Source organism: Peromyscus leucopus, chromosome 6, assembly GCF_004664715.2.
Source record: "Peromyscus leucopus breed LL Stock chromosome 6, UCI_PerLeu_2.1, whole genome shotgun sequence".
Classification (NCBI taxonomy): domain Eukaryota; kingdom Metazoa; phylum Chordata; class Mammalia; order Rodentia; family Cricetidae; genus Peromyscus; species Peromyscus leucopus.
In genome coordinates, this window is record NC_051068.1 from 79,090,227 (window position 1) to 79,112,903 (window position 22,677).

Genomic DNA, 22,677 nt, shown 5'->3' on the forward strand with positions numbered 1-22,677 from the left:
AAGGGACAGGGTGGAGTCTATAGAGTAAGGGATGAGGTCATGTTTGGCTGACTGCCTGGGTGGGTGAGGGGAGTGGTCTGTACCATTGGCTAAACATAGAAGCCTGTGGGTGGCTTCCCTGTCCACTGGGTTCCTTGTCCTCCACGTAGTTCTGAAGGGGTGTGGCTCTGGACAGATCCCCTCCTGGAGGGTCAGCTCCGGGGCACAGGAAGCGAGGCCAGGCTGATGAGACGGAAGCAAGAGGCTTTTGCATAGAACGGCATTTTGTTTTTCTTAAAGCAGCTCAGCAGTGGACTGCTTGCCTAGCATATTCGAGGCTCTGGGTTCCATCCCCAGCACGGCAAAGGAGAGGGGGAAAAAAAGCTTTCCTCATCCCCTTCCTCCAAGTTTTAGCAGCTTGGGTTATTGTCCCTAGCAGAGGAAGGGGCGGGACGGTCCGGGCTGTAAACTCCCCAGCCTGCCTGTCTCTCGGTGGACAGGTGAGCTGGGTTCTGGGTCAGGGATGGGCAGCAATAAGGCTTGGCTGGTGTGAGAAGGCGGCAGCTGTGTCTTCAGAGCTCATTTCTCCACTCTGGCTCCACTTGTAAGGGCAGGCCCCCTTCGCCATCCCGCTCCTGGGGGAGACTGTGGTGACGGCGGGGCCCTAGGAAGAAAAGGAGACATACTTGCTTTGCTTTGCCTCTTCTTCCCACAGCGCCCCCTGCCTGGCCCACCATGGCCCGTCCGTACCTGAGGTAGAGGGGCTGAGTTTGCTTAGACCTTGGAGCAAGTCTTGTCCCTGCTGCAGGTCCAGTTTAGCAGGAAAGGGGCATCCAGTATAGCCCCCATTTTCTTTACAGAACTCCAGGAATCTGTGGGGTACAGGGACATTGGCAGGGTAGCTGTGCAGGCTTGGCTGCGGAGCAGAGGCAGAAAGAAGGCAGAGTGGCCCAGCTTCATGTAAGAATTCAGGGTGGGCATTGTCAACAGCAACAGATCTGAGGACTGAGTATAAGCGGGTGCTTCAGGGCTCGTGGTCACCAAGAGCAATTATGGGGTGGGAATGCTTACGTTTTCCAGTCCGGGTCATGGCCTAGGAGGAGGGGGTTGCCCACTACGATGAGCAAAGCCTTGGCCCGGGTCACAGCCACGTTGAACCTCTGGGGGGAAGAAGTGGTGATGTCATGGAAGGGACAGGCCCTGAGGAAGAATTCATGCCACCCACAAGCCTTCTAACCTTGGGGTTCTTGAGGAAACCGAGGTTAAAGTCCAGATCCAGCTGCACAAAGCTCTGGCTGCTCCGGACGGTGGAGATGAGGATGACGCTTCGTTCTTGCCCTTGGAATTCTTCCACAGAGCCCACCTAGAGTGCAGAGGCAGGTCTCGAGACCGGGCAGGCTCAAGAGGAGCCATGGGGACAGACCCGCCCTAGGAGGCAAAGCGGCCGGCCAGGAAGGTACAGACAAGTCACTGGTTACTTGTAGATCAGTGAGGAGTGCAGGGCCAGGAAGGGGCTGGGAGGCCTGCCTGCTGGGGAGGCCTGCCTAAGAACAGAGCCAGTTCCAGGGTGGGGGCTGGACAGGGTTCAAAGCGAATCAAATGGCAGGCACTGCCCGGTGCTCTCCCTGGAGACAGTCACTAATCTGGTCAGAATATCTGAGGGAGAGGCCTGTAAATCATAAAGCAGTGGTTTTCAACCCTGGCTCCACACATCAGAATCACCCCTGGAGCTTTACAAAACAAAACAAAACAAAACAAAAAACAAAACAAAACAAAGCTGGGTGGTGATGGCACTTAGAATCCCAGTCCTCGGGAGGCAGACACTCTCTTGAGTTTGAAGCCAGCCTGGTCTACAGAGTGAGTGAGTTCCAGGACATCCAGGGCTACCCACACCGAGAAACCCTGTCTTGAAAACCAAAAATAAATTAATAAATAGTAAACAAAAGAGTAACAAAAACCCACCCTGGCTTTTCCTCCAGACAGCTATGGTAATTGGCTGGGTGGGACCAAAGCAGTGATACTATTAAAGTTCTCCAAGTGATTTTTATCTGAATCAGTGTTGAGCCAGCCCTTCAGACGGAGAGTTAAGCTACAGAGGGAGCAAGGAGATAAGATCACATGACAGGCAGGGTTGGTCTAGAGAGTTTGGACTTCATCCTTGGGGGCAGAGGCCACACACCTGACTGATAAGAAAGACACGGCACTTGTTAAATAGGCAGGCCTCCAGGTTCCATCTCAGAACTACCTGGGGGAAACCCCAGTTTCGTTTTGAGGAAACAGGGCACAACACAGACTGAGGTCAGAGGCACACGGAAGGCTGGGAGAGAACACAGGGTGCATGTCACCTTCAAATCCTTGATGTCATCCAGCCCTCGAAGTTCCCGGTCGAGTCTGGTGATGCAGTAACGGATTTTTTCTACCTGGAGGGAGGGGATAGGTGAATTTCTCTCATGCCATCACCCTCACAGAGGGAGGCAGAGGCAGACAGCTGGCCAGGGTGCTGGTGGGCAAAGAGGGAAGTCCTAGTCTTGGACCGAGGGCCTGACCTGCTTCCGGTATGGGGAGATGACGCCCACACTCCGGGGGCTCAGGCGGGCTTTACCCTTCTTGGAGGAAGGGGCCAGGAGCTGTTTCAGGTATGACGTCACGGTGGCAGCCTCTTCAGGGTTGAAGAAGGATGGGCTATTGCCCTCTCGCTCATCTTTGCCCATCACGCCGTGGAAGATGATGGGGAAGCCCTGGACACAGTGGAGCGAGAGCGACCCTCAGGCTGATCTCCCGGCCTCCCTACCCTCCCACCCAGCCAGGGAATCAGGGCTCCAGGGTTGGAGCCCTGCCCTGCTCGGCCTCACCTGCCGAGGCAGCCCCTCCCAGCGACAGAACCGTTCTCTATCTACCACGTCTGCACAGGCCTGCAGCTCTCCATCATAGTACAGCCGGTTAGGGATGTCCAGGATGGTGGGGTGAGACCTAAGAGGCAGGAGGAGAAAGAACAAGGTCGAGGCCCCTCGGGGGAGCCCTGCTCCACGTGCTCCCCACCCCCAGCCTCTGGCCCTCAGGCCATGACCGGGTCTGCTGCCTGGTGCTGTAAAAAGACAGAAAGCTGAGCCAAATGTGGTTCTAATAAGCAGCCAGGCTGGGGCTCTCACTGACCAGCCAAATTCCTTTTAAAAACCAAGAAGTTAGGACCCACGCTCAGGTTTTAGTTTACCCAAGATGGACAGTCCAAAAACAAATGATCATCTATTATCACTGCTCTTGAATTTAGGTTAAACCCCCCAAATGTAAGTATCAACACAAAAGCATTTACAGGACTTTTACAGTGATCACTGTGGTGTGGGCAGTCATGCTATGCCGTGTGTGTGTGTGTGTGTGTGTGTGTGTGTGTGTGTGTGTGTGTGTGTGTGTGGAGGTCAGAGGACACCTTGTGGAGCCAGTTCTCTTTCTACCTATAAGCAGGTTCACGGGTTGGGCAATGCAACCTGGGTTGCTAGGTATGTGTACAGCAAGTACTTTTACCCATCAATCCAGCCCAGCCCTGCCATTTCGAGATGGTGTCTGACTAAGTAGCCCAGGCTAGCCTTTAAACTCTTGAATCCTATCTCACTCAACCTCCAAATGGTAGACAACCACGGCCCAGCTTACATTTACTCAATGCTTAAAAGATTTTTATTATTTTTAATTATGTGTATGTGAGAATGTGGTGTGTGTGTGTGTGTGTGTGTGTGTGTGTGTGTGTGTGTGTGTGTGTGTGTGTGCAGGTGACCGGAGGCCATAGGTGTCAGATCCCCACCTGACATGGATGCTGAGCACAGGCTCTTTGCAACACTTTTTTTTTTTTTTGAGACAGGGTTTCTCTGTGTAGCTTTGCACCTTTTCCCGGATCTCACTCTGTAGACCAGCCTGGCCTTGAACTCACAAAGATCCGCCTGCCTCTGCCTCTCGAGTCCTGGAATTAAAGGCGTGCACCACCACCACCCGGCAACACTTTTTTTTTTTTTTTTTTTTAAAAAAAAAGGTTTATGATTATGTACACAGTGTTCTGTCTGTATGTATCCCTGCCCGCCAGAAGAGGGCACCAGATCTCATAGATGGTTGTGAGTCACCATGTGGTTGCTGGGAATTGAACTCAGGACCTCTGGAAGAGCAGCCAGTGCTCTTAACCTCTGAGCCATCTCTCCATCCCCTCTGCAACACTTTTAACTGCTGAGGCATTTGTGCAGTCCCAGATTTACCAAATTCTCATTGACCTAAGTACTGATGTTAAACTTACTAGAAGAAGATGGTGAGGGTGGTATGCGCCTACAATCCTAGCTACTCAGGAAGCTGAGGCAGGATTGCTCCAGCCAAGAGTTCAGAGCAGCCTAGGCAACACAGGCAGACCTTGTCTCAAAGGGGAGAGGAGAGCAGGGCATGTACATTAATTAGTGGTAGAACACTTGAATGCAATATGCAAGGTCCTGGGCTCAAGTCCCAGCACCCCACAAAAAATAAAAACTACAAGTCTATAGGCCTCAGTTGTACGTGTAATTCAACTAACAATGGTTTTAAGGAAAAATTCATGTTCCCTGCCCTTCCTATTTTCTTGTTGGATTGCCTAGAAACTTAGACCTATCCAGATACATTCGGGTCTGAGGACCTCTGATATGCAGATAAACCAGTGGTCCAAGAAGCAGCTACCTGCTAAGTCACAAGACAAGTAGCTGTAAGGGGGCTAACCAAGGAGACACCCACCCCCCACCCCCCACCCCTTCAACCTGATAAGCAGCAGAGGTGGGGGCAGTGATACCTGTAGTTGCGGAGCAGTTTGGTGATGAACTGGGGGTCGTAGCCATTGGGGCCCTTCTTGTACAAGGAGTTGTAGGTGAGCAGGCGCTCTAGCAGAGAGTAGCTAAGCCCATACTTCTGCGCCAGGGGCGAACGGAGCACAGGGCCCAGCTGCCGAGGGTCTCCAGCCAGCACCAGCTGCCCTCCTGGATTGCCAGTTTCCTTGACATCCAGCAGTCCTGAGAGGCACGGGGGAAAGGTTAAAGGGTGGGACTTTACCCAACTGGCGTGGGGTGGTGTACCTAGAGCCCATCCTGAGCCCCTCACCTGCTATGGCCACCAGACTCTCGGGCTCCATGCAGTGGCCAGCCTCATCGATGAAGATGTGTGTGAAGTGATCGATGGGAAACTGGGCTGACACCAACCTGGGAGTGTCAGGCCAAGCAGGGGTCATTCCCAGGCACCCAACTACCAAACCTGAACTCTGGCCCTTCATTTCACTCTGCTCTCAGGAAGCCTTCCTCTTTCCCTAGCCCTATACCCCTTTACTTTATACTAGCAGCTGAGGAACAAATCCCACACATCCCTTACCTGCTGGCAGTGATGAGGGTGGTAATTAAGACCCGATATTGCTGGAGATGCTTCTTGGCAGGGTATACATACTCTCCTTTCTTAGCATCCCAGTTACAGCAGGTCTGTGGGTTATGAGAGGATGTGAAATCAGCTTGGCTCTTTCCTTTCTCACTCTCCTCCTGGCTCTGGACCTCCAACACTTATTACCTGCCTCCCCCCCCCCTTTGCAGATAAGAAAACCAAAATCCCCAGAGGGGTCCTGACCCACCCGAAGTCACACAGCGAGTCTTCAGGTGCTCTGAGAACCTCCCAAGCATCTCTCTGTACTTCCTACATACCTTAATGTCCTCAGGTACCATTCGGATGTCTCTGCTCGGGGCCAGGAGACGGTAGATGGAGCTGGGCAGGTGGACCCGGAGCCGCTGACAGAGGAGGTCAGCCCCTGAGTTGGATGGAGTGCAGGCCAGGATGTGGGCTTTGGGCAGGAGCTTCACTACCTGAGACAAAGAAAAGGACAGTATGGGCAGAAGGTTCTTATTGACAGCAGGCTCAGGCTGCATTGGTCTCCCTGATGCCTGCTAGTCTAGATGACACTTTGGTATTGGATATTGGTAAAGTCACGTCTGCGGGTTTACATATCAGCAGTCATAATGACCCTCACTCCCTACCTCCTCTTTGGGTGACCGTTCAGGTGCAGGGCCACTCATGTGACTGGAGGGGATCAAAACTGCGGACAAATGCTGGGGGATGAATACAGGCCCGGGATTACTCTTCAGCCTCACCTGCTTGATGGCCTCCACTAACGTGACTGTCTTGCCGGTCCCTGGAGGCCCAAAGATGATGTAGGGAGCAGGCCGAGTGGTGCCCCTCACAATATGCTTCATGGCCTGCAGCTGCTCAGGGTTCGACTCCAGACTCCGATCATACAGCCTGGCAGAGGAGGGGTCCAGGAATATGAGCCTGAAGTCATCCGACAGCCCCCGGGGCCTCCATTCCCGATATCCATACCCCACGTAAACCCGGGGCCCCTGCCCACAGTCTCACTTGAACTTCACATCTGAGGGCAGTAGGGAGGCCCCACGGGAGGCCACAGGAAAAAGCATGGGCCACAGCAGCCATCGCCCTGTCAACTCCAAGGCCCGGTGCTGGACCCGAAGGGGCTGGCGGTTGAAGGTGAAGTTCACCTTGAAGGTCAGCCCATCCACAAATTGGCTCAGGAGGCTTTGGGCAAAGAGTTAAGTGAGAGAGTTCCAGTTAGGTAGAGGGGGCAGTGAAGAGCCAGGACCCTCTCCACCTCCCACCATTCCGCTCTCTTCCCAGGAGGTCCTTACAAAGTTCTCTGGGAGATGACGTAGTTCACACAGCTCGGGGTCTCTCTGCCCTGTGTCCAGGGTCCTAGTCATCTCCGGGAGCGAGACCTCCTAACCCCAGGCCTTAGAAGCCTGAAGGTTGCTTTTGGTTATTTGGCTCTCCCAACGCTCACCTTGTGGAAAAACTCAGCTTGACGCGGTCCAGTTCCACCTTGTGTACAAAACCCTTGTAGGTAATAGGGTCCTCCTGGTGGGTCTCAGAGGACAAAAGGGCAAACAGGTGGTCACCCCGTAGCACTGAGGGACGGCTCTCGGTCACACCAGGAACCTACGCATATAAACATAAGCAAACTTTTCTCTTCTTCTTCTTCCTTCCTTTTTTTTTTTTTTTTTTTTGTAGCACTGGCTGTCCTGGAACTCTGTAGATCAGGTTGGCCTCTGCTGTCCATGGGATAGGATTAAACATGTGTGCCACCACTACCACCGCTGGCTTAAGAAAGCTTTTCTATCCCACATGTGTTCACTGGAGGGCCTTAGTCCCTGGCTCTGGCCTCATCGCCTCAACTCATCCCAGCTTTCCTCTCCTACAAGGCAAAGCACGAACTGGGTGGGAGGTGGGGACCACAGGCTGCTAGAGGTGCCTAGCCTGGGAACCCAAGGACCTTCCGGTAAGATGTAGTGGCCAGTGGCCCCAGTCCAGCTAGCTGCCTTCTTGGCCAGCTCAGCTCCAGCTTTGCCTTTAGTGGAACTCCCTTTCCCTGATCATCTTAGGTCTCTCCCTTCCCACCTGCATGCACTCTTGCGCACTAATCTGTTCTTATGAGCAAGCACAAGCTTATGAGTCTGTGTGTATGTACTTAAAATGTGAGGGCTGAAGAGAGGGCTCAGTGGGTAAGGGGGCCCTGCTGCCAAGCCTGACAACCGGAATTTATTTATTTATTTATTTTTAGATGTATTTATTTAGTATGTATACAGTGTTCTGTCTGCACGTGTCTCTGCAGGCCAGAAGAGGGCACCATTACAGATGGTTGTGAGCCACCATGTGGTTGCTGGGAACTGAACTCAGGACCTTTGGAAGAGCAATCAGTGCTCTTAACTTCTGAGCCACATCTCCAGCCCGACAACCGGAATTTAATCCCTGGGACCTACATGGTGGAAAGAGAAAACCGACTCCTGCAAATTGTCCTCTGACCTCCACATGTGTGCTATTCATCTTGCATACACACAAAATAATATATATATTATATATGTGTATATACATATAGACACACGTATCTATATAATTTTAAAAACCAAAATGTAAACATTTGAAAGGGTCGCAGAATTATCCATAAAGCTGAGAAAACAAGGGACTCACCAATATCACCCAGTTGGCGGCAAAATCTAAATTAAAATTCCACTACCTATATCAACTGGGTGTGTTAGGCCGTGTCTATAACTGGGGCAGTAGACACAGGAAGATGAGAAGTTCAAGATCAACCCTTAGCTACACAGTAAGTCTGAAGTTAGCCTGAGCTAGATGGGCTGCTGCCTGAAATAAATAAAGTAGAAACAAAACCATTGTGCTGTCCTGGCACATTTTGGGGGACAGGGAGCTCACCCTGTTCTTTGTCCATACCCTCTGAAACAGGAACTCTTTCATCCCTTTCGTATGTATGCCCTGCTGTCAGAGATCATGGCCTGTTACCTCCTTCAGGTTGACCAGCATGCACTCTCCCTCCCCACAGCAGATCCGACCCTAACCTCCAGTGTGAGCAGCCTGGGATTCTGGTCCACAGGGTCCCAGGTCATGGGTACCGCGTCCAGGTCATAGTGCCGGATGTCATGTTCCATCTGCAGCTCCTCCAGGTGCAGCAGCAGGCGGAGCTTCACTTCATAGTTCTGGGATCTCAGGGTTGTCTCCAGCTGGGCCCTGGGAGGGATGGTTGAGTTGGGGCAGGAACAGGGTGGGTCAGACAACTCCCTTGCTCTGGGGCTCTACCCTCTCCATCCATCCATCCCCACAGTGAACATGCTGTGGGCAGCACGCACTCTTCAAGGTGAACCAGTGAAGAGAGGACGGACGGAGAGGCCAGCAGAAAGACGAGGGAGCATGTGGTACGAAGTACCAGTACTCACTTGATCTCGGCAACCTCCTTTGGGGAGGTGAAGATACTTGGTCCCTGAAGAAGGATAGGGAGCAGTTGCCTGAGGCGGATGGGTGGGTAGTAGGTCCCCAGGGCCAAACTTAGCTCCAGTTCATAGCCCTTGGCGCTGTGGGAGGGAAGAAAACCTGTCAGAAACACAGAAACCCCTCATCTTCAAAGACTCTGGAAATGTCCCCATGGAGCCTTGCGGAAACACTCCTCTGTACTGTTCCCCTTTTCTGGTACATGCTGCTGAACCGAGCACACAGAAGACTTTTCCACAGTGACTTCTGTGGTGTGGTCAGCAGCCATCCAGGGGTTCAGTGCTCCCTAGTTCATGTAGTTGCTTGGTCCAAGGCTGGATCATTCTCGTTTTCTGTAAAGTCTAATACTTAAAATATTTAAAAAGACATATTTTGTGAGCTAGGTGTGGTGGCACAGGCCTATAATCCCAGCACTTAGCACTGGAAATGAGTGCAAAAGGTTTATGAGTTATAGGCCAGCCTGGGCTACACAGCCCAACTCTCTCAAAAATAAACAACAAATATAAACAATATATGCTCTTTTGAAGAAACAACAACAACAAAGCAATATGATTTAAATAATAACTAAGTAACATTCTTATCTTTCAGGAACAATCTTCATATTATTTTCTTCTTTCTTTTTTGGGGGAGTCTTTCAAGACAGGGTTTCTCTGGCTGCCCTGAACTCACTCTGTAGACCAGGCTGGCTTCCAACTCATAGACATCCATCTGCCTCTGCCTCTCCAGAACTGGGATTAAAGGCGTGTGCCATCACTGACTGGCTACACATATATTGTTAATGAGGAACATGTTATAACTATAAAGATCTTATTACATGGTTTGCATTTATTACTCATTATTTTAAAATGTTTGTCTTTCTATGGATTTGTGTGTGTGAAAAGGGCACCACATCCCCTGGAGCTGGAGTTACAAACAGTTGTAAAGCCACTCACGTGGGTGGTGGGAACTGAACTCAGGTCTGCTGCAAGAGCAGCAGGTAGGTGCTCTTAAACAGAGTCACCCCTCCAGCCCCTTCATTTTGTTTTTAGACAGTCTTTCTCTGAAGTCCAGGCTAGCCTAAAACTCCTTGAGCACAGGCTGAACTGTAACTCACAGTAATTCTGCCTCAGCCTCAGCCTCCAAGGGGTTAGGATTACAGTGCTTTCAGCTACCACATCTTGCTCTCAGATTTAATTGTTTGTTTGTTTAAATATTAGACAAGGTTTCACTATGAAGCCCTGGATGGTCTGGAATGATATGTAGATCACACTGGTCTTGAACTTATAGAGACCTCTGCCTCCTGAGTGCTGGGATGAAAGGCATGAGCCATACCTGGTTTTTATCAGTTTTGCTGGAAAAACTCACACACAGTTTTGTGATTTGTTTAGTGTATTCACAACCACCATTACTGTCAGTTTTAGAACACTTCCGAGAAGCCTTTCAGCTACCACCCCCCTCAGAAACATAGACATCTAATCGCAGGTGCCAGGCGTGGCGGGGCCGTGGTGGCGCATGCCTTTAGTTCCAGCACTTGGAAGGCAGAGGGAGGTGGATCTCTGTGCGTTCCAGGACGCTCCAGGGCAGGCTGGGTGGCTTACGGCTGTCTGTCATTTCCACACTGCCCTCAGGTCTGCTACGCTCCTGCAGCTTGCTTCTCTGACATGAAAGGGATCTGAGACCCAGAGGAGGGAATAAACTACTGTTCAGGAAGGGGGCTCTGTCTCCTAGCACAGGGGGTCTGCCCGAGTGCCCATGCTGCCATTATCCAGTTACCGGTCAGGCCTCTGTCCTTCCTCTACCCGGTTGGTCAATACAGGGTTTCTAGGGAGCCGAGGGGTGCGCTTGAAGGGAGTCGTGGGCTTCAGTTGTGCAGCCAGGGGGCTGTGGGCGACGGCAGCTAAGAAGCGGGCAATGTAGAAAGTCTCTGCTCCTTCCGCCCCCGAGTCCCCCGGTCCCAGCAGCTCCCAGAGGACGGTGGCTGGGAAGTAGCCCACGAGGCTGGTCTTACAGTAGACATGGAGCTCATAGCTTTCACCTGCACGAAGGTAAGCGGAGTGAGGCAGAGACCCTACCCACGGTATCCCCACCCCGAGGCGGGAGCCCACAGCACAGAGAGCTACTTCACCTTAGATGAGCACTCACCTGGGCCCAGTGGGCAGGGCAGGTCCTGTTCACCATGGTAGAAGGCAAACTGGGGCGTCCAGCAGAGCGGGAAGAGATGAGTGAGGGTAACAGGCTTGGGTCCTCCGTTTCGAAGCCTTAGGGTCAGCACCTCTTTGCGGTTCAAATCCAGGCGGATAAGGAGCTGCCCGTCTCGGGCTTCATGGGGCCCCTGGACCTCCACGTCCACCCCATGCTTCCCATGAAGATACTCAGCCCTGGGGAGAGTGGGAGTCAAGGGGGTCTGGGGTGAGAGAGAGGACCATGGGCTGGGAATTACCCTGGGGAAGGTTTCGGGCTTAGGAACTTGGTAAAGTGTCAGATGTGCTTGGGAAACTCATCTCTACCCTGTATTAATTCCCTGCCTCTCTTCCTTCCTTCCTTCCTTCCTTCCTTCCTTCCTTCCTTCCTTCCTTCCTTCCTTCCATGTGTGTGTGTGTGTGTGTGTGTGTGTGTGTGTGTGTGTGTGTGTGTGTGTGTGGTGGTGGGGGAGGTTGGGGAGCTTACCACGGCCCAAGGAAAGCCAGACATCCTTCCCCCTTGCCCTCCCCTGCCCACTCACAGGGCAGGCACTCACACACCTGTCATGAAAGATCCTGGCCAACAGTGATCTCTGTTGTTTGCTGATATTCGAGCCTGGCTTTATTCGCCTCTTTTCTGGAAACTGCACATCGGCCCAGCGGTCTAGTTTGAAGAACCTGACCCGAGTCTTGGTGACGAAGGCCAGATTTGCAATCCTCATTCCATACAGCATGGAGGAGAAGCCAGGGGCAGGGGTCCCATAGCTGCCAGAAGCAGAGGACACTGGGAAGTGAGGGAAGGCAGGGTGGCTGTGCAGAGGGGGCTGGGCAAGGCCCAAGAGCGACTTGCTCTTTGCAGGGACACACCAGGCCTGCTTCAAGGCAGGATGGAGCTCAGAGGCAGAGACTCCGGCTCGGGATGGCAGGAATTTTTAACAACTTAAAGCAAGGCATGGGGGCTTTCCAACACAAAATAACTGCCTTAAACAGCACTGTGAAGCAAAGTCCAATATTGGGCTGTTGGCTGGGAAGACAGAGAGAGAAATGGATTTTTTTTTTTTTTAAAGGGGGACTATTTTGGGACATTAAAAAAAAGAGTGCAGTGGGAAGAGCTAAGGCTACGGGGACGTTGGAAAAGGTGGCTCATAGGAGTGAACAGGTCCCAGGCTGTAGGGAGGGCTGAGAAAGGGGGTCATAGAGAGCAGAGATGTCCAGAGTGTGGGCAAGGTGGCGGATCAGACAGCGGTTTCCCCCGGAAGTCAAAGGGTGCAGGTGGAACCCAAGCAGGAAGGGAAAGGATCCTTCTCCCGAGATCAAATAGCCTGGCTTTGCGCCTAGAGAGGTGGAAGACAGGAAAAGTGGTCAGCGGGGTGACCGCGGGCTCGGCACCTGGTGTGCGGCGGCGCAGTCCGCTCCACACACTGAGGGAGGAGGAGGCATGTTAGGTGCCAGGCACTGCGCGTGAGGCTGGTTCCAAGCTGCCAGACCTCGATCCAGCCTCGAGGACCACTCAGAGAGAACCCATGCGTTCCAGCGTGATGATGGGGCACAGAGGCTGCGACAGCACACAAGGGCTCAGGGGGCCAGGCTGGGGCGCGGAGGACTGTCTGGGGGGGGCGGGGGGGGCGTCTCTGAGGAAGGAGTGGGCATTCCCCGGACACGACGAGCAAACCGATGGGGATGGGTGACGGGGCTGGGCCTCCCAGCCGCTTCAGCTGGCTACCCACCAGCACCTTGCTTTCTTTGTCTTTTGAACTACTGGGGCCTATAGGAGCTCAGAGGTTAGGAACGCTACCTAGCGTTTGTGAGGCCTGAGGTCCAACCCCTAGCACCAAAAGACAAAACCAAAACCAAACCAAAACCCAACCCCCTCTCCCAACCCCTCCCCCCTGCCAAAATATGCAAAAAACAAAATAAATAAATAAATAAATAAAGTAGGGATCGAAGACCTGCCTTAGAGGGCCACCATGAGGCTCCCTTGAGATACTGACATTGCAGGGAACCGTTAGCCCAGTGCTTGGCACAAAGCAGACCTCGGTGAGGGAGAGTGATGGTTAGTGTCACATACAGTTGGTTTGTACTACAGTGAAAGGTTCCAAGAAAGGGATGACAGGAGGTGGCAGAGATGGGGAGATCCAGACGGTTTTACATGGCAGGCTGGGAGCCTGGACTTGACCCTGGCTTTCAGCAGTCCTTCACTCCCCTTTTCTGGTACCTAGGAGCCTGAGGATGCTCCCAGACGCATGGCATATTTGAAGGACTTAGTGAGGATCTGGAGGAGGAGTGATAACCTCACTCAACGCTTGTTGGTAACGCTGGGTTATTACAGCATATCCTAGCAACTGTGTGGTGATTCTCAGTAACCCATCACTGGCGATCAATCAGCATGGTTGCTTATAAGAGCACACAGTAAGGTCCTTTGTGGCTCGGGACATCTCCTTGTGTCCCACACCTGTAACTCTGCCTCTCTCCTTCATCCCAAGAAACGAAGCAGTATGATTCAGACAACATTGAAGAGGCTATGGTTTCTTTTAAAAGGGTGGTAAGTCATTTGAAGCACGATGAGAAATGCTCGGTGGACGTTAGTTGCTATCGTTAGTATTTGTATTAGTAGGGAGAGGTCTAATCACAGCAAGAGGAGTAGTAGTAACAACTTACTTTCAGCCCTCGTCAGAGGCTACCCTGTAGTTACAGAACCACTGCAGTTGGTGGGTTTTAAGCAGGGGAGTGGCAAGATCATATTTGCATTTCAGATCACTCTGGCATCAGGATTGGAGGATGGATATGCTGGAGGCAAGATTGTAGGCAGGGAGACCCGTTAGAAGAAGGCCACTGCAGTTGTCTGGTTAAAAGATACCAAAGGCCTGAATGAGGCAGTGGGAGAAAGAGAGGAGGGGTCAGATCTGATCATATTTTGAATGCAATTAGCAGAATTTGGTGACCGACAGGAAGGAGAATAAGAGAGTGGAAAGAGAAGCATCTGGAATATCCAAATCAAGGACTTTGGCTCTGGGATTGTCCCTGAGGAGGGAAAAGGTAGGTAGCCAAAAGGACCATCACATTTGCATCAGACATGCTGGGTTTGAGATGCCCGTGGTCCAAAGGCAACCCTAGTTATGTGAGGCAGGGCTGAGAGCTCTCACCAAAGTCAAGGTCAGAATCTCATAATATTAGGGAGTCCCCTGGTGGTAGTTAACAACCAAGGACTCGTGCTTGGGACCTCCCCGGGGAATTGTAGTCTGAGAATAGCCAAGACCAACACAGGCCAGGGAGGAAGAGAAAACAGAAGAAACCTCGAGAGAGAGAGAAAAATCTGAAGAGGACCAGGCATGGTGGCTCACACCCATAATCCCAGCACTCGGGAGGCAGAGGCTGAAGAGCACCTCAGATCTGACGTTAGCCTAGTCTACACACCAGGGTGCAGACTATCCAGGGATACACAGAAAGATACTGTCTCAAAAACAAACAAACGGGCTGAGAGTGGTAGCCCACACCTTCGATTCCAGCACGTGGGAGGCGGAGGCAGGTGGATCTCTATGAGTGCGAGGCCAGCCTGGGCTACACACTGAGTTCCATGCCAGCTAAAGCTACACATCAAGACTCTGTCTCAAAAACCAAAAACCCCAAAGAAACAGAAGGTTGGTGAGACGGCTAAATGGGTAAAGGTGCTTGGCGCCTGTCCTGAGAACCTGAGTTCAGCCTCGAGAGCTACACACATGTGGGAAAGGAAAGAGCGGACGCCCATAAGTTGTCCTCTGACCTCTACACAAGGACACCCTAGATAAACATAATTTAAAAAGGAGCAAAAATGGGATGTTGATGTGGAGGAGTCATCTATATCCTGTGAAGAGAATGATAGAAAAGGGGGTGGCTGTGTGTAGTAGCACACGTTTTTTAATCCCAGCACTCGGGAGGCAGAGGCAGGGGGACCTCTGAGTTCAAAGCCAGCCTGGTCTACAGAGCGAGTTCCAGGACAGCCAGGGCGACACAGAGAAACTCTGTCTTGAAAAATAAATAAATAAATAAATAAATAAATAAAGGAAGAGAAAAGGACAGATGATAATGGCCCTATGTAGGTAAACTTACCTAGGTTTAAGTATGCATGCGTAAGGAAAAATGAAAAAGGTATTCAACCAAAGTGTTAAGATATTTAAGCAAGACAGCATTGCACATGCAGTATGAAAGGCCTTCACTCCAAACTCTTGTTGAGGTGGGATGTACACCCAACTGTTACTTGATAAACGCTCCTTAACTAGACACACAGGAACAGACACTGTTCTGTGACAATGCTTTATGGTGCCATCTCCCGCCTCTGAAGAGTTGCAGAAAGTACCACGGCTTTAATTTAAATGGGGTAGTCAATTCTCCAATGACCAAGGCAGGCTGCCCACAGTTTTTGATGTTATCATCATCATACACACACATACACAAAACCTTGTACTTTCACAAGTCCAGGGAGACACGCTCTTGGAACCAGAATTTCTGGGTGGGCCAAAGAGAATGAATGAACTTTTACAACTTTAGTAAAAAGGTCATTTTCTTTTGGAGATAGACGCTGGCCTCAAACTCACGATCTACTGTCGGTCCTTTCAAATACTGGGTTTATAGGCTTCTGCAACCACATCCAGCACAACTGGGAACTTCTGCAAAATTGCCTCCGAAACCAGCTGTCTGGATTTATGTTCTCATTAGTAAGAGCTTCAGAATACCCCCTTTCTAGCCCCTAGCATCAGAAATTTTCAACTGTTTACTTTTTTTGTTGTTTTTTGTTTTGTTTTCCAGACAGGGTTTCTCTGAGTAGTTTTGGTGCCTGTCCTGGATCTCACTCTGTAGATCAGGCTGGCCTCGAACTCACAGAGATCCGCCTGGCTCTGCCTCCCGAGTGCTGGATCAAAGGTGTGGGCCACAACCACCTGGCTAATTATTTACATTTGTTTTTGTTTTTGTTTTTTGTTTTTCGAGACAGGGTTTCTCTGTGTAGCTTTGTGCCTTTCCTGGATCTCGCTCTGTAGACCAGGCTGGCCTTGAACTCACAAAGATCCTCCTGCCTCTGCCTCCCGAGTGCTGGGATTAAAGGCGTGCGCCACCACTGCCCGGCTATTTACATTTTTTACAGTCTTTTTTAAAAATTATTTTGAGACAAGGTCTCTTGTAGCTCAGGCTGGTCTCAAACACCTGATCCTCCTGCCTCCACCAGGTATATGACACATGCTTGGCTGATTTTTGCTGCCATCTGTTGAAATTTTTTAAAAGTATCTTATTTAAATTCTTACTTCCTTGGTCAGTCACACAGCTGACAGGGCCTTACTATGTAGCTCTGACTCCCCTTGAACTTGCATAGATTCTCCTGCTGCTTCCTCCCACACGACAAGATTACATCTTACATGAGCCTTGCCTAGCACATCTTTTGTGTACTGCCTCTGCAACGGGCCTCGTCATATCTGTGGTCATTTTTTTCTAGGCTCTGTTAACTGCTGACCCTACTTCTGGCTTTGCATCTCTCCTCCCACGCCTGCTCTACCCTGTACACAGGCAGCAGGATCACCACAGAGCCAACCGCATGCCCACTAGCAACTCCACAGGGCACAAACCCAGCTAACCCTTCGGTATGGCACACTTAGCCCGGTTACCACGACAGCGCGCGCGCAGCAGCATCTCTACCAGCAGAACACTTTTCTGAGTACTTACCGGGTAGTGTGCTAAGTACCCAAATGCATGGCTTCATCTCTTTCCCACAACTCTTTTCAACAGTAGCCATGATCGGCCCCCATGCTGACTCCAGCCACTTATCCATCAGGCACGGTGGCCATTCCCAGCCACCGGCGTCACTGATCCTCAGCAGGCTTTCTTGTCTTTGCCGACACCCTTAGACTCCACTGCCTGTCATCTGGTCTCTTTTATTTGTTGCTCAAATGGCAGCTAACGCCCCCCACCCCCCCCAAGTCTAGTATGGACTTGGAAGTGACCCTAAAGAGACATCTAGTTTTACAAATTCAGGGCGCAGTTCTCATTAGTGGGTCAATATCAGCTCTGAACTTATTTTTCAGGATTTCTGAGACAAAGCCTAGTTATGTAGCCTAGGCTAGCCTTAAACCTGTGTGCTCTTTCTGCCTCTACCTCTCAACCACTGCATTTACAGACATGAGCCAGCATGCCTCCATCCCAGTACTTAGGAAGCTGAGGCAGGACTGTTGCCAGTTTGAACCTACCTAGGTTACATAGACCTAGTAGTCAGTCAGTCAGTCAGTCTGTCTGTCTGTCTCTCTCTAACACACACACACACACACACACACACACACACACACACGGAGTCAAAAACAGGACAGAATGTATGGCTACTGTTGTTTCAGGCAGACAGTTTTAGGAATTGTGTGTACTACTTGGCCACCAAGTATAGTGCAGGTTTCACGGGGGAGATTGGGGAAGATACAAACCATCCTCCATACAAAAGCCAAGAATTTATATTTATAAAACCTTGACTCTATCAGTCTATTTTATCTTGTTGATCTGCTTTTGACTGTGTTTTAAAAATAGATCTGTTTTTATTTCACGTGAATAGGTGTTCTGCTACACGTATGTCTGTGCAGCACTTGTGATGTGCTTGGTGGCTGCAGAGGCCAGAAGAGGGTGTCACAATGTCCTGGAACTGGAGTTACAGACAGCCGTGAGCTCTGAGCTCCGGGAATTGAACCCTGGTCTTCTGTGAGAGCATCCAGTGCTCTCAATCCCCAAGCCATCTCTCCAGCCTCTACTTTTGATGAACGGTTTATTTACTCTTTGAGAATTTCATATATTTTGGTCATATCCATGCCCCCACTCCACCTCCAACTCCCTGAATTTTCTATCCACACATCTTCCTCTCAATTTCATGTCCCTTTATTTAAATTTTTTTTTAAACATTCACCTTTCTTTAGTGTGTGTGTGTGTGTGTGTGTGTGTGTGTGTGTGTGTGTGTGTGAATAGGTCCTGGGCTCAAACTCAGTTGTCAAGCTAGGCAAGAAGTACCTTCCAGCTGAGCCACCTCCTCAGACTGCTCCCCGCCTTCAAAATATTCCCCACTGAATCCCACATCAACATGAATGTGGTGCCACCTCTGGAGCATGGGCAGCCTACCAGTTGTCATTGTTCCTGAGAGAAAATCGACCCTCCTTCTCCAGCAGCCACTACCTTCCACTGAAGTCCTCAGCTGGAGGGGGGGGCGCTCGTGACCTCCTTCCACACCACTGCTGAAATGCTGTGGAGGTAACCGAGCCACTCGGAGTTCAAGGTCCTGTCACATCCAGAAGACGGCCCTTCACAGCGCCCCTCCTGGCTTCCTGCTCTTAACTTTTTCTGACCCCTCTTCTATGATGTTCCCTGGACTTTGGGCACGAGGTGCTTTTGGTTTTTTTGAGACCTGGTCTCATATAGCCCAGGCAGGCTTCGAACCATTACATTCCTGCTCATCCTGTCCCCTCTCAATGTAATACCTCTCAAATGATGGTATTACAGGCATGGGCCACTAGGCAGGCTGCCAGTTCTTTTCTTTTGAAAGGGAGGTTTTCAGCTATCATCCCAGCAGCACTCAGGCAGTTGAGGCAGGATTGTCCGAAGGCTGAGATAAAAGAATTGTCTCAAAGTTGAAGTTAATCTGGGCTACACAATGAGTTTCGGGCCAGCCTAGCAGGACCCTGCTTCACTGCCCTCCCCCACCCAAAAAAAAAAAGGTTGACAACAGAAGAGCTGGAGTAAGGAGCTCAACTGGAGAGCACTCGCCTGTGCAAGGTCCTGGGTTTCATGCCCATGTACAAAAAAAAAATAACAAAACCAACTCCTTCCATGGCCTCCTGCTGGCTCCAGCTCCTGCCTCTTGTTCACGTCATACAAAGTCACCCACCTGGAAAGTAGCTATTCTTCCTAGTAGGACGGTCCGAGAACTACTGAGAAGGGTGACTAGCTATGTTCACTCTAGCCCATTCTCTCGGTCAACTGGAATTCAACTGGATTCTGCAAGCATGTACTGGGCATCTACTACACGCAGTCTACGTTGAGGACTGAGTGCTGAGACACACAGGACTAAAGGCAGGGAGGGGCCTGGAAGGTGTGCCGAGAAAGGCGGCGGTCGAATGAGAAGCACAGTGTGATTGAGTTGTAAACAGGCTATCCCCAGTGTGGAAAGAGTAAGCTATGAGAATTTGGAGGAAGAAGCAGTTGACCATGGTCTGGCTTTGAAGAACACATCGTCGGGCTGACGAGGTGCTGAAGGGAGAATGGCATTGTGTCAGCAAACCTGAGGACACAGGTTCAATCCACACACACACACACACACACACACACACACACACACACACACTCACTCACTCACTGCACAGGAGGGGCCGGGGATGGAATTCAGTTTGCAGTAGTGTTTGCCTAGCACCCGCAAAGCCCTCAGGGGTAGACTCCCAGTATAGGAGAAGTAAAAGCTCACGGTCATCAAGGTCAGTTTGGGATACAAAAAACTATTAAAAAGGGGTGAGGATACACAGAAAACTTAGTCTCCACCCAAGCAGAAATCTCCGCCAGCTGGGAGAGAGGGGCACTTGATAAAACCCACTACTACTTCTGCTTTTTCGAGTGACTTGGGGAACATTCTACGCACCATGACGGTCTCTAAGACACCCAAGTCAAATATTCCTCGGTTTTGCTGAGTAGGTCTCATGATAGGATATAAACTCACACTCAGGCTTTCCTCCTCCTCTGTTGCACTAAAACTTTATCTTTCCTTCAAGGCCAAGGCCAGTCTCCCAGTTTTATTTGGGTAAAATACAAGTGCATACAGTAAAAATTACCTGAGGGCTACAGATGCCGTTCAGTAGTGGAGTGTTTGCTTGCCTAGCAAATGCAAGGCCCTGGGTTCAATCTCCAGCACTGCAAACTAAATTGGAAAAAAAAAAAAAAAAATAGGAGCAAACCCCAGCTGTGGTGGGGTGTGCCTGTAATTCTGGTACACAAGAGGTGGAGAAAGGAGAAATCAGAAATTCAAGGTCAGCCTTGGCTACGTAGTAATTTCGAGTCTAGCCCGGGGTACGTGACATCCTGTCTCAAAAGGCAAACGGAACTGGAGTGGTTCAGTGGCTGGAGTGAGATTCTCAAGCACCCGTGTTGAGCAGCTTACAACTGCCGGTCACCCCAGCTCCAGGGAGGGAATCGGATGACCTCTTTAGGCTCTTGTGGGCACCTCCATACATAGAGTGTGCACATGCACACATAAATAAAATAAATCTTAGACCACCACACCCCAACAACAACAAAAAAGAAAGATAAAATCCAACACATGTTATAGCAGCCAGGAATGGTGGTGGTTTATGTCAACTCTGCTATTCCAGGATTTGGGAGCCTGAGGCAGGAGTTCAGAAGTTTAAGGCTAGCCTAGGCAGTTAAAAAAAAAAAAAAAACAGCTAAAATAAACAAATCAATCCCTCTATCACACATAGTATGCAACCCACCATAGGTGCCTTCTGCCCTGCACTGAAACAGTTTACCAGCTTTGGCGCTGACAAACTCCTAAGTTAAACTTGAGTCGGTCCCCTGAGCACTCTTCTTGACTAGGCCCTGAGCTTGGCTCCCTACACCCTTAGCTTTAGGCCTGCCCATCTCAGGTTTAAAAAGAAGCCTACCCTACGATCTGATCAACGTTCCCACCTTCCACCTTTGATACGAACTCTCTGGTCTGCCTAGAGCAAGAACCGCTCTTGGTGTGTGATGTTTCCATTCAGCAAACCACGCACTGACGTCTCCATCTCCTGTGAATCCCTAGCAATCCGGTGTATCTGAAGTTAAGCGCTCTCTCCCCCACTGCCGAAGTACTGGACTTGGGTTCAGAGCCGCACTGCCCTGCGCTTTACGGACACAGGCGAGGGCGTGGGTGGGGAAGTGTTGACAAAGGCTTTCACTTTCCTTCACCATTTTCCTTGCTATCTCTCGCATCATCACGCCCCCCTGTTGTGGAGTGCACTACTGACTATATGCTGTATGCGGATGGATCACAGCCTTTGTTGTTCAGGGCTCAGTTTTCACCTTCCCACAGTGCCCGGCACAACGTGGCGCACAAAACAGGTCAGCATCGTCTTGGCCTCTTTTCCAGAAGCTGCTCAACCCCTTAATGTTCTTTTCAAGACATATGTTCATTAAAAACTAATTCATTAATAACTAATATTCTGGTCAGTATGAACACCCTCTACGTTCTCCCCCAACCCCAGGCCACGCTGCCATTACTAAATCCTTCTAAGATTTGCCCCAAATCACAGCAGCCACATCTCACCCATACAGGCATTTTGGCCAGTTGCAACTCAAAGTCTCTCAAAAATCTGTTAAGCCCCAATCCCATTTCCCTATTATTTATTAGTGCAACTCTTTATACCCATCCCAATTAAACTGCTTCTTCGTCTTCCATCCAAGGCAGCAGCCTGTTGATAGAGGTTGTTTCGAAGCACACGTCTATGGTTTGACAGAAGTCTCTTTGATTTTTCACTTGGGTGGTAACAGGAAAAGGAAACCAAGTATCTTCAGCCATGGGGAAAAGGGGCCTCCAGGAGGCTGTCCCTGGCCCCGGGTCTCCATGGAGAAGCCACAGGTGCTAATGGAGGTTTGACTGCCTACGCAGTTTGTGCTCTTTTTTTTTTTGAGACTCTCCCTCCTACCCTGGGCCTCTTCAGCTCTCCCGGAGCGTGGACCCTGGGGGCAGCCGCCCCTCCACGAGGGGGCGGGGATCCCCGCTTAGCCCGCGCCTGCAGCGCCTTCCCTGTGGGGCTCCCCTCCCCCACCAACCACTGAGCCCCGGCTGCTGCTGGCCGCGCGTGGGCACCGACCCCTCCCCGCCCGGCCGGGCTGTGCAGAGCGGGCGGGCTCGGGGTGGCGCTGGCTGGGCGTGGGCAGGCGCGGGAGGAGGTCTGCCAGGACCGGCCCGGCCCGATCGGCCCGGGGCTCTGCATCCCTGTGCGTCCGCGGCGGGAAGGTGGCCCCCACCGCCCCGGCGCTGGCCCCCCGAGCCTTTGGGGCCCGTGGTGGGCCGGCCCGTACCTGGGCTTGAAGTCGCGGTTGTAAACCGCCCGCAGCCGCTCGCGATCTGTCTCCAGGTCCAGTCCCCGTTCGGCCAGGAAACTCTCGAACCTCTGGCCAGCCTCCCGGAGCTTTCGGCAGCTGAACTTGCTGGGCATCGCGGCGGCGGCGGCGGCGGCTGCGGCCCAGGCAGGAGGGTCCGTGGAAATGAAAATGAAAGTCGCCGCTGCGGTTTAGAGTTGGCTGCTCTGGGGTGAGGGTGCAAAGGGGAGAAGCCCCCTACCTCTGACGTCTGCTCCTGCCAGCCACCTTCTCCCCGCCAGCCTCCCCTCCTCCGTCCTCCTCCTACCTGAGCCTTCCTTTCGGTCTCTTCGTCCTATCCCCTCCCCCTCTTCGCATTAACTCTTTCCTAAGGAGTCTGACCCCTCCCTCAGGGCCCTCCCCTTACCCCAAGCTCCCTCCCCTGGCTGCTAGCCAGGATCCGAACGTGGCTATCGCCTGGGGCCCCCTAAACAGCCGGGAGGACCTTGGAGCCTCAGCTAGGGCTACTCCCACGCCCACTCTCCAGAGCCTCGGGACTTAGTGAAAAGCTGCAGAGCAAAGGGCAGGGCCCCGGACATGGGTCGGCTGCAGCTGGACTGGGGCCGCGCGTCCAGCACCTCCCCCAGACTGCCGGGGACATAAACCAGTGAGGAAGCGA

General features: G+C 51.4%; 1 protein-coding gene across 2 annotated transcripts; it reads right to left on the reverse strand.

Annotated features, from left to right (window-relative positions):
* Positions 1–245: 245 nt before the first annotated feature.
* Mov10 (Mov10 RISC complex RNA helicase) lies at positions 246–22,412 on the reverse strand. Of its 2 annotated transcripts, none has more exons than XM_028889929.2 (21): positions 22,327–22,412; positions 21,999–22,225; positions 11,520–11,723; positions 10,921–11,156; positions 10,552–10,813; positions 8,748–8,882; positions 8,373–8,541; positions 6,803–6,957; positions 6,364–6,540; positions 6,102–6,249; positions 5,658–5,816; positions 5,338–5,441; positions 5,074–5,171; positions 4,769–4,985; positions 2,832–2,949; positions 2,526–2,717; positions 2,325–2,399; positions 1,217–1,342; positions 1,051–1,139; positions 730–851; positions 246–643 (listed from the first exon to the last, which is right to left on the reverse strand). In XM_028889929.2, exons 2-21 carry the CDS (start codon positions 22,133–22,135, stop codon positions 552–554), a joined length of 3,015 nt encoding a protein of 1,004 aa, XP_028745762.1. In that variant the 5' UTR covers positions 22,136–22,225; positions 22,327–22,412; the 3' UTR covers positions 246–551. The 2 variants fall into 2 exon arrangements, with proteins under 2 accessions (XP_028745762.1, XP_037062856.1); XM_037206961.1 differs by having other exon boundaries at positions 407–643; positions 21,999–22,155; positions 22,327–22,368.
* Between the last annotated feature and the right edge of the window lie 265 nt (positions 22,413–22,677).

Excerpts from the sequence above, each read along its gene's own strand:
- Mov10 (XM_028889929.2), bottom strand. The coding sequence starts at position 22,135 with ATGCCCAGCAAGTTCAGCTGCCGAAAGCTCCGGGAGGCTGGCCAGAGG. Across the intron at positions 2,400-2,525 it reads TCTCCCCATACCGGAAGCAG|GTAGAAAAAATCCGTTACTG; the intron begins GTCAGGCCCTCG and ends CCCTCCCTCCAG. Across the intron at positions 852-1,050 it reads CATGACCCGGACTGGAAAAC|ATTCCTGGAGTTCTGTAAAG; the intron begins GTAAGCATTCCC and ends TGTACCCCACAG.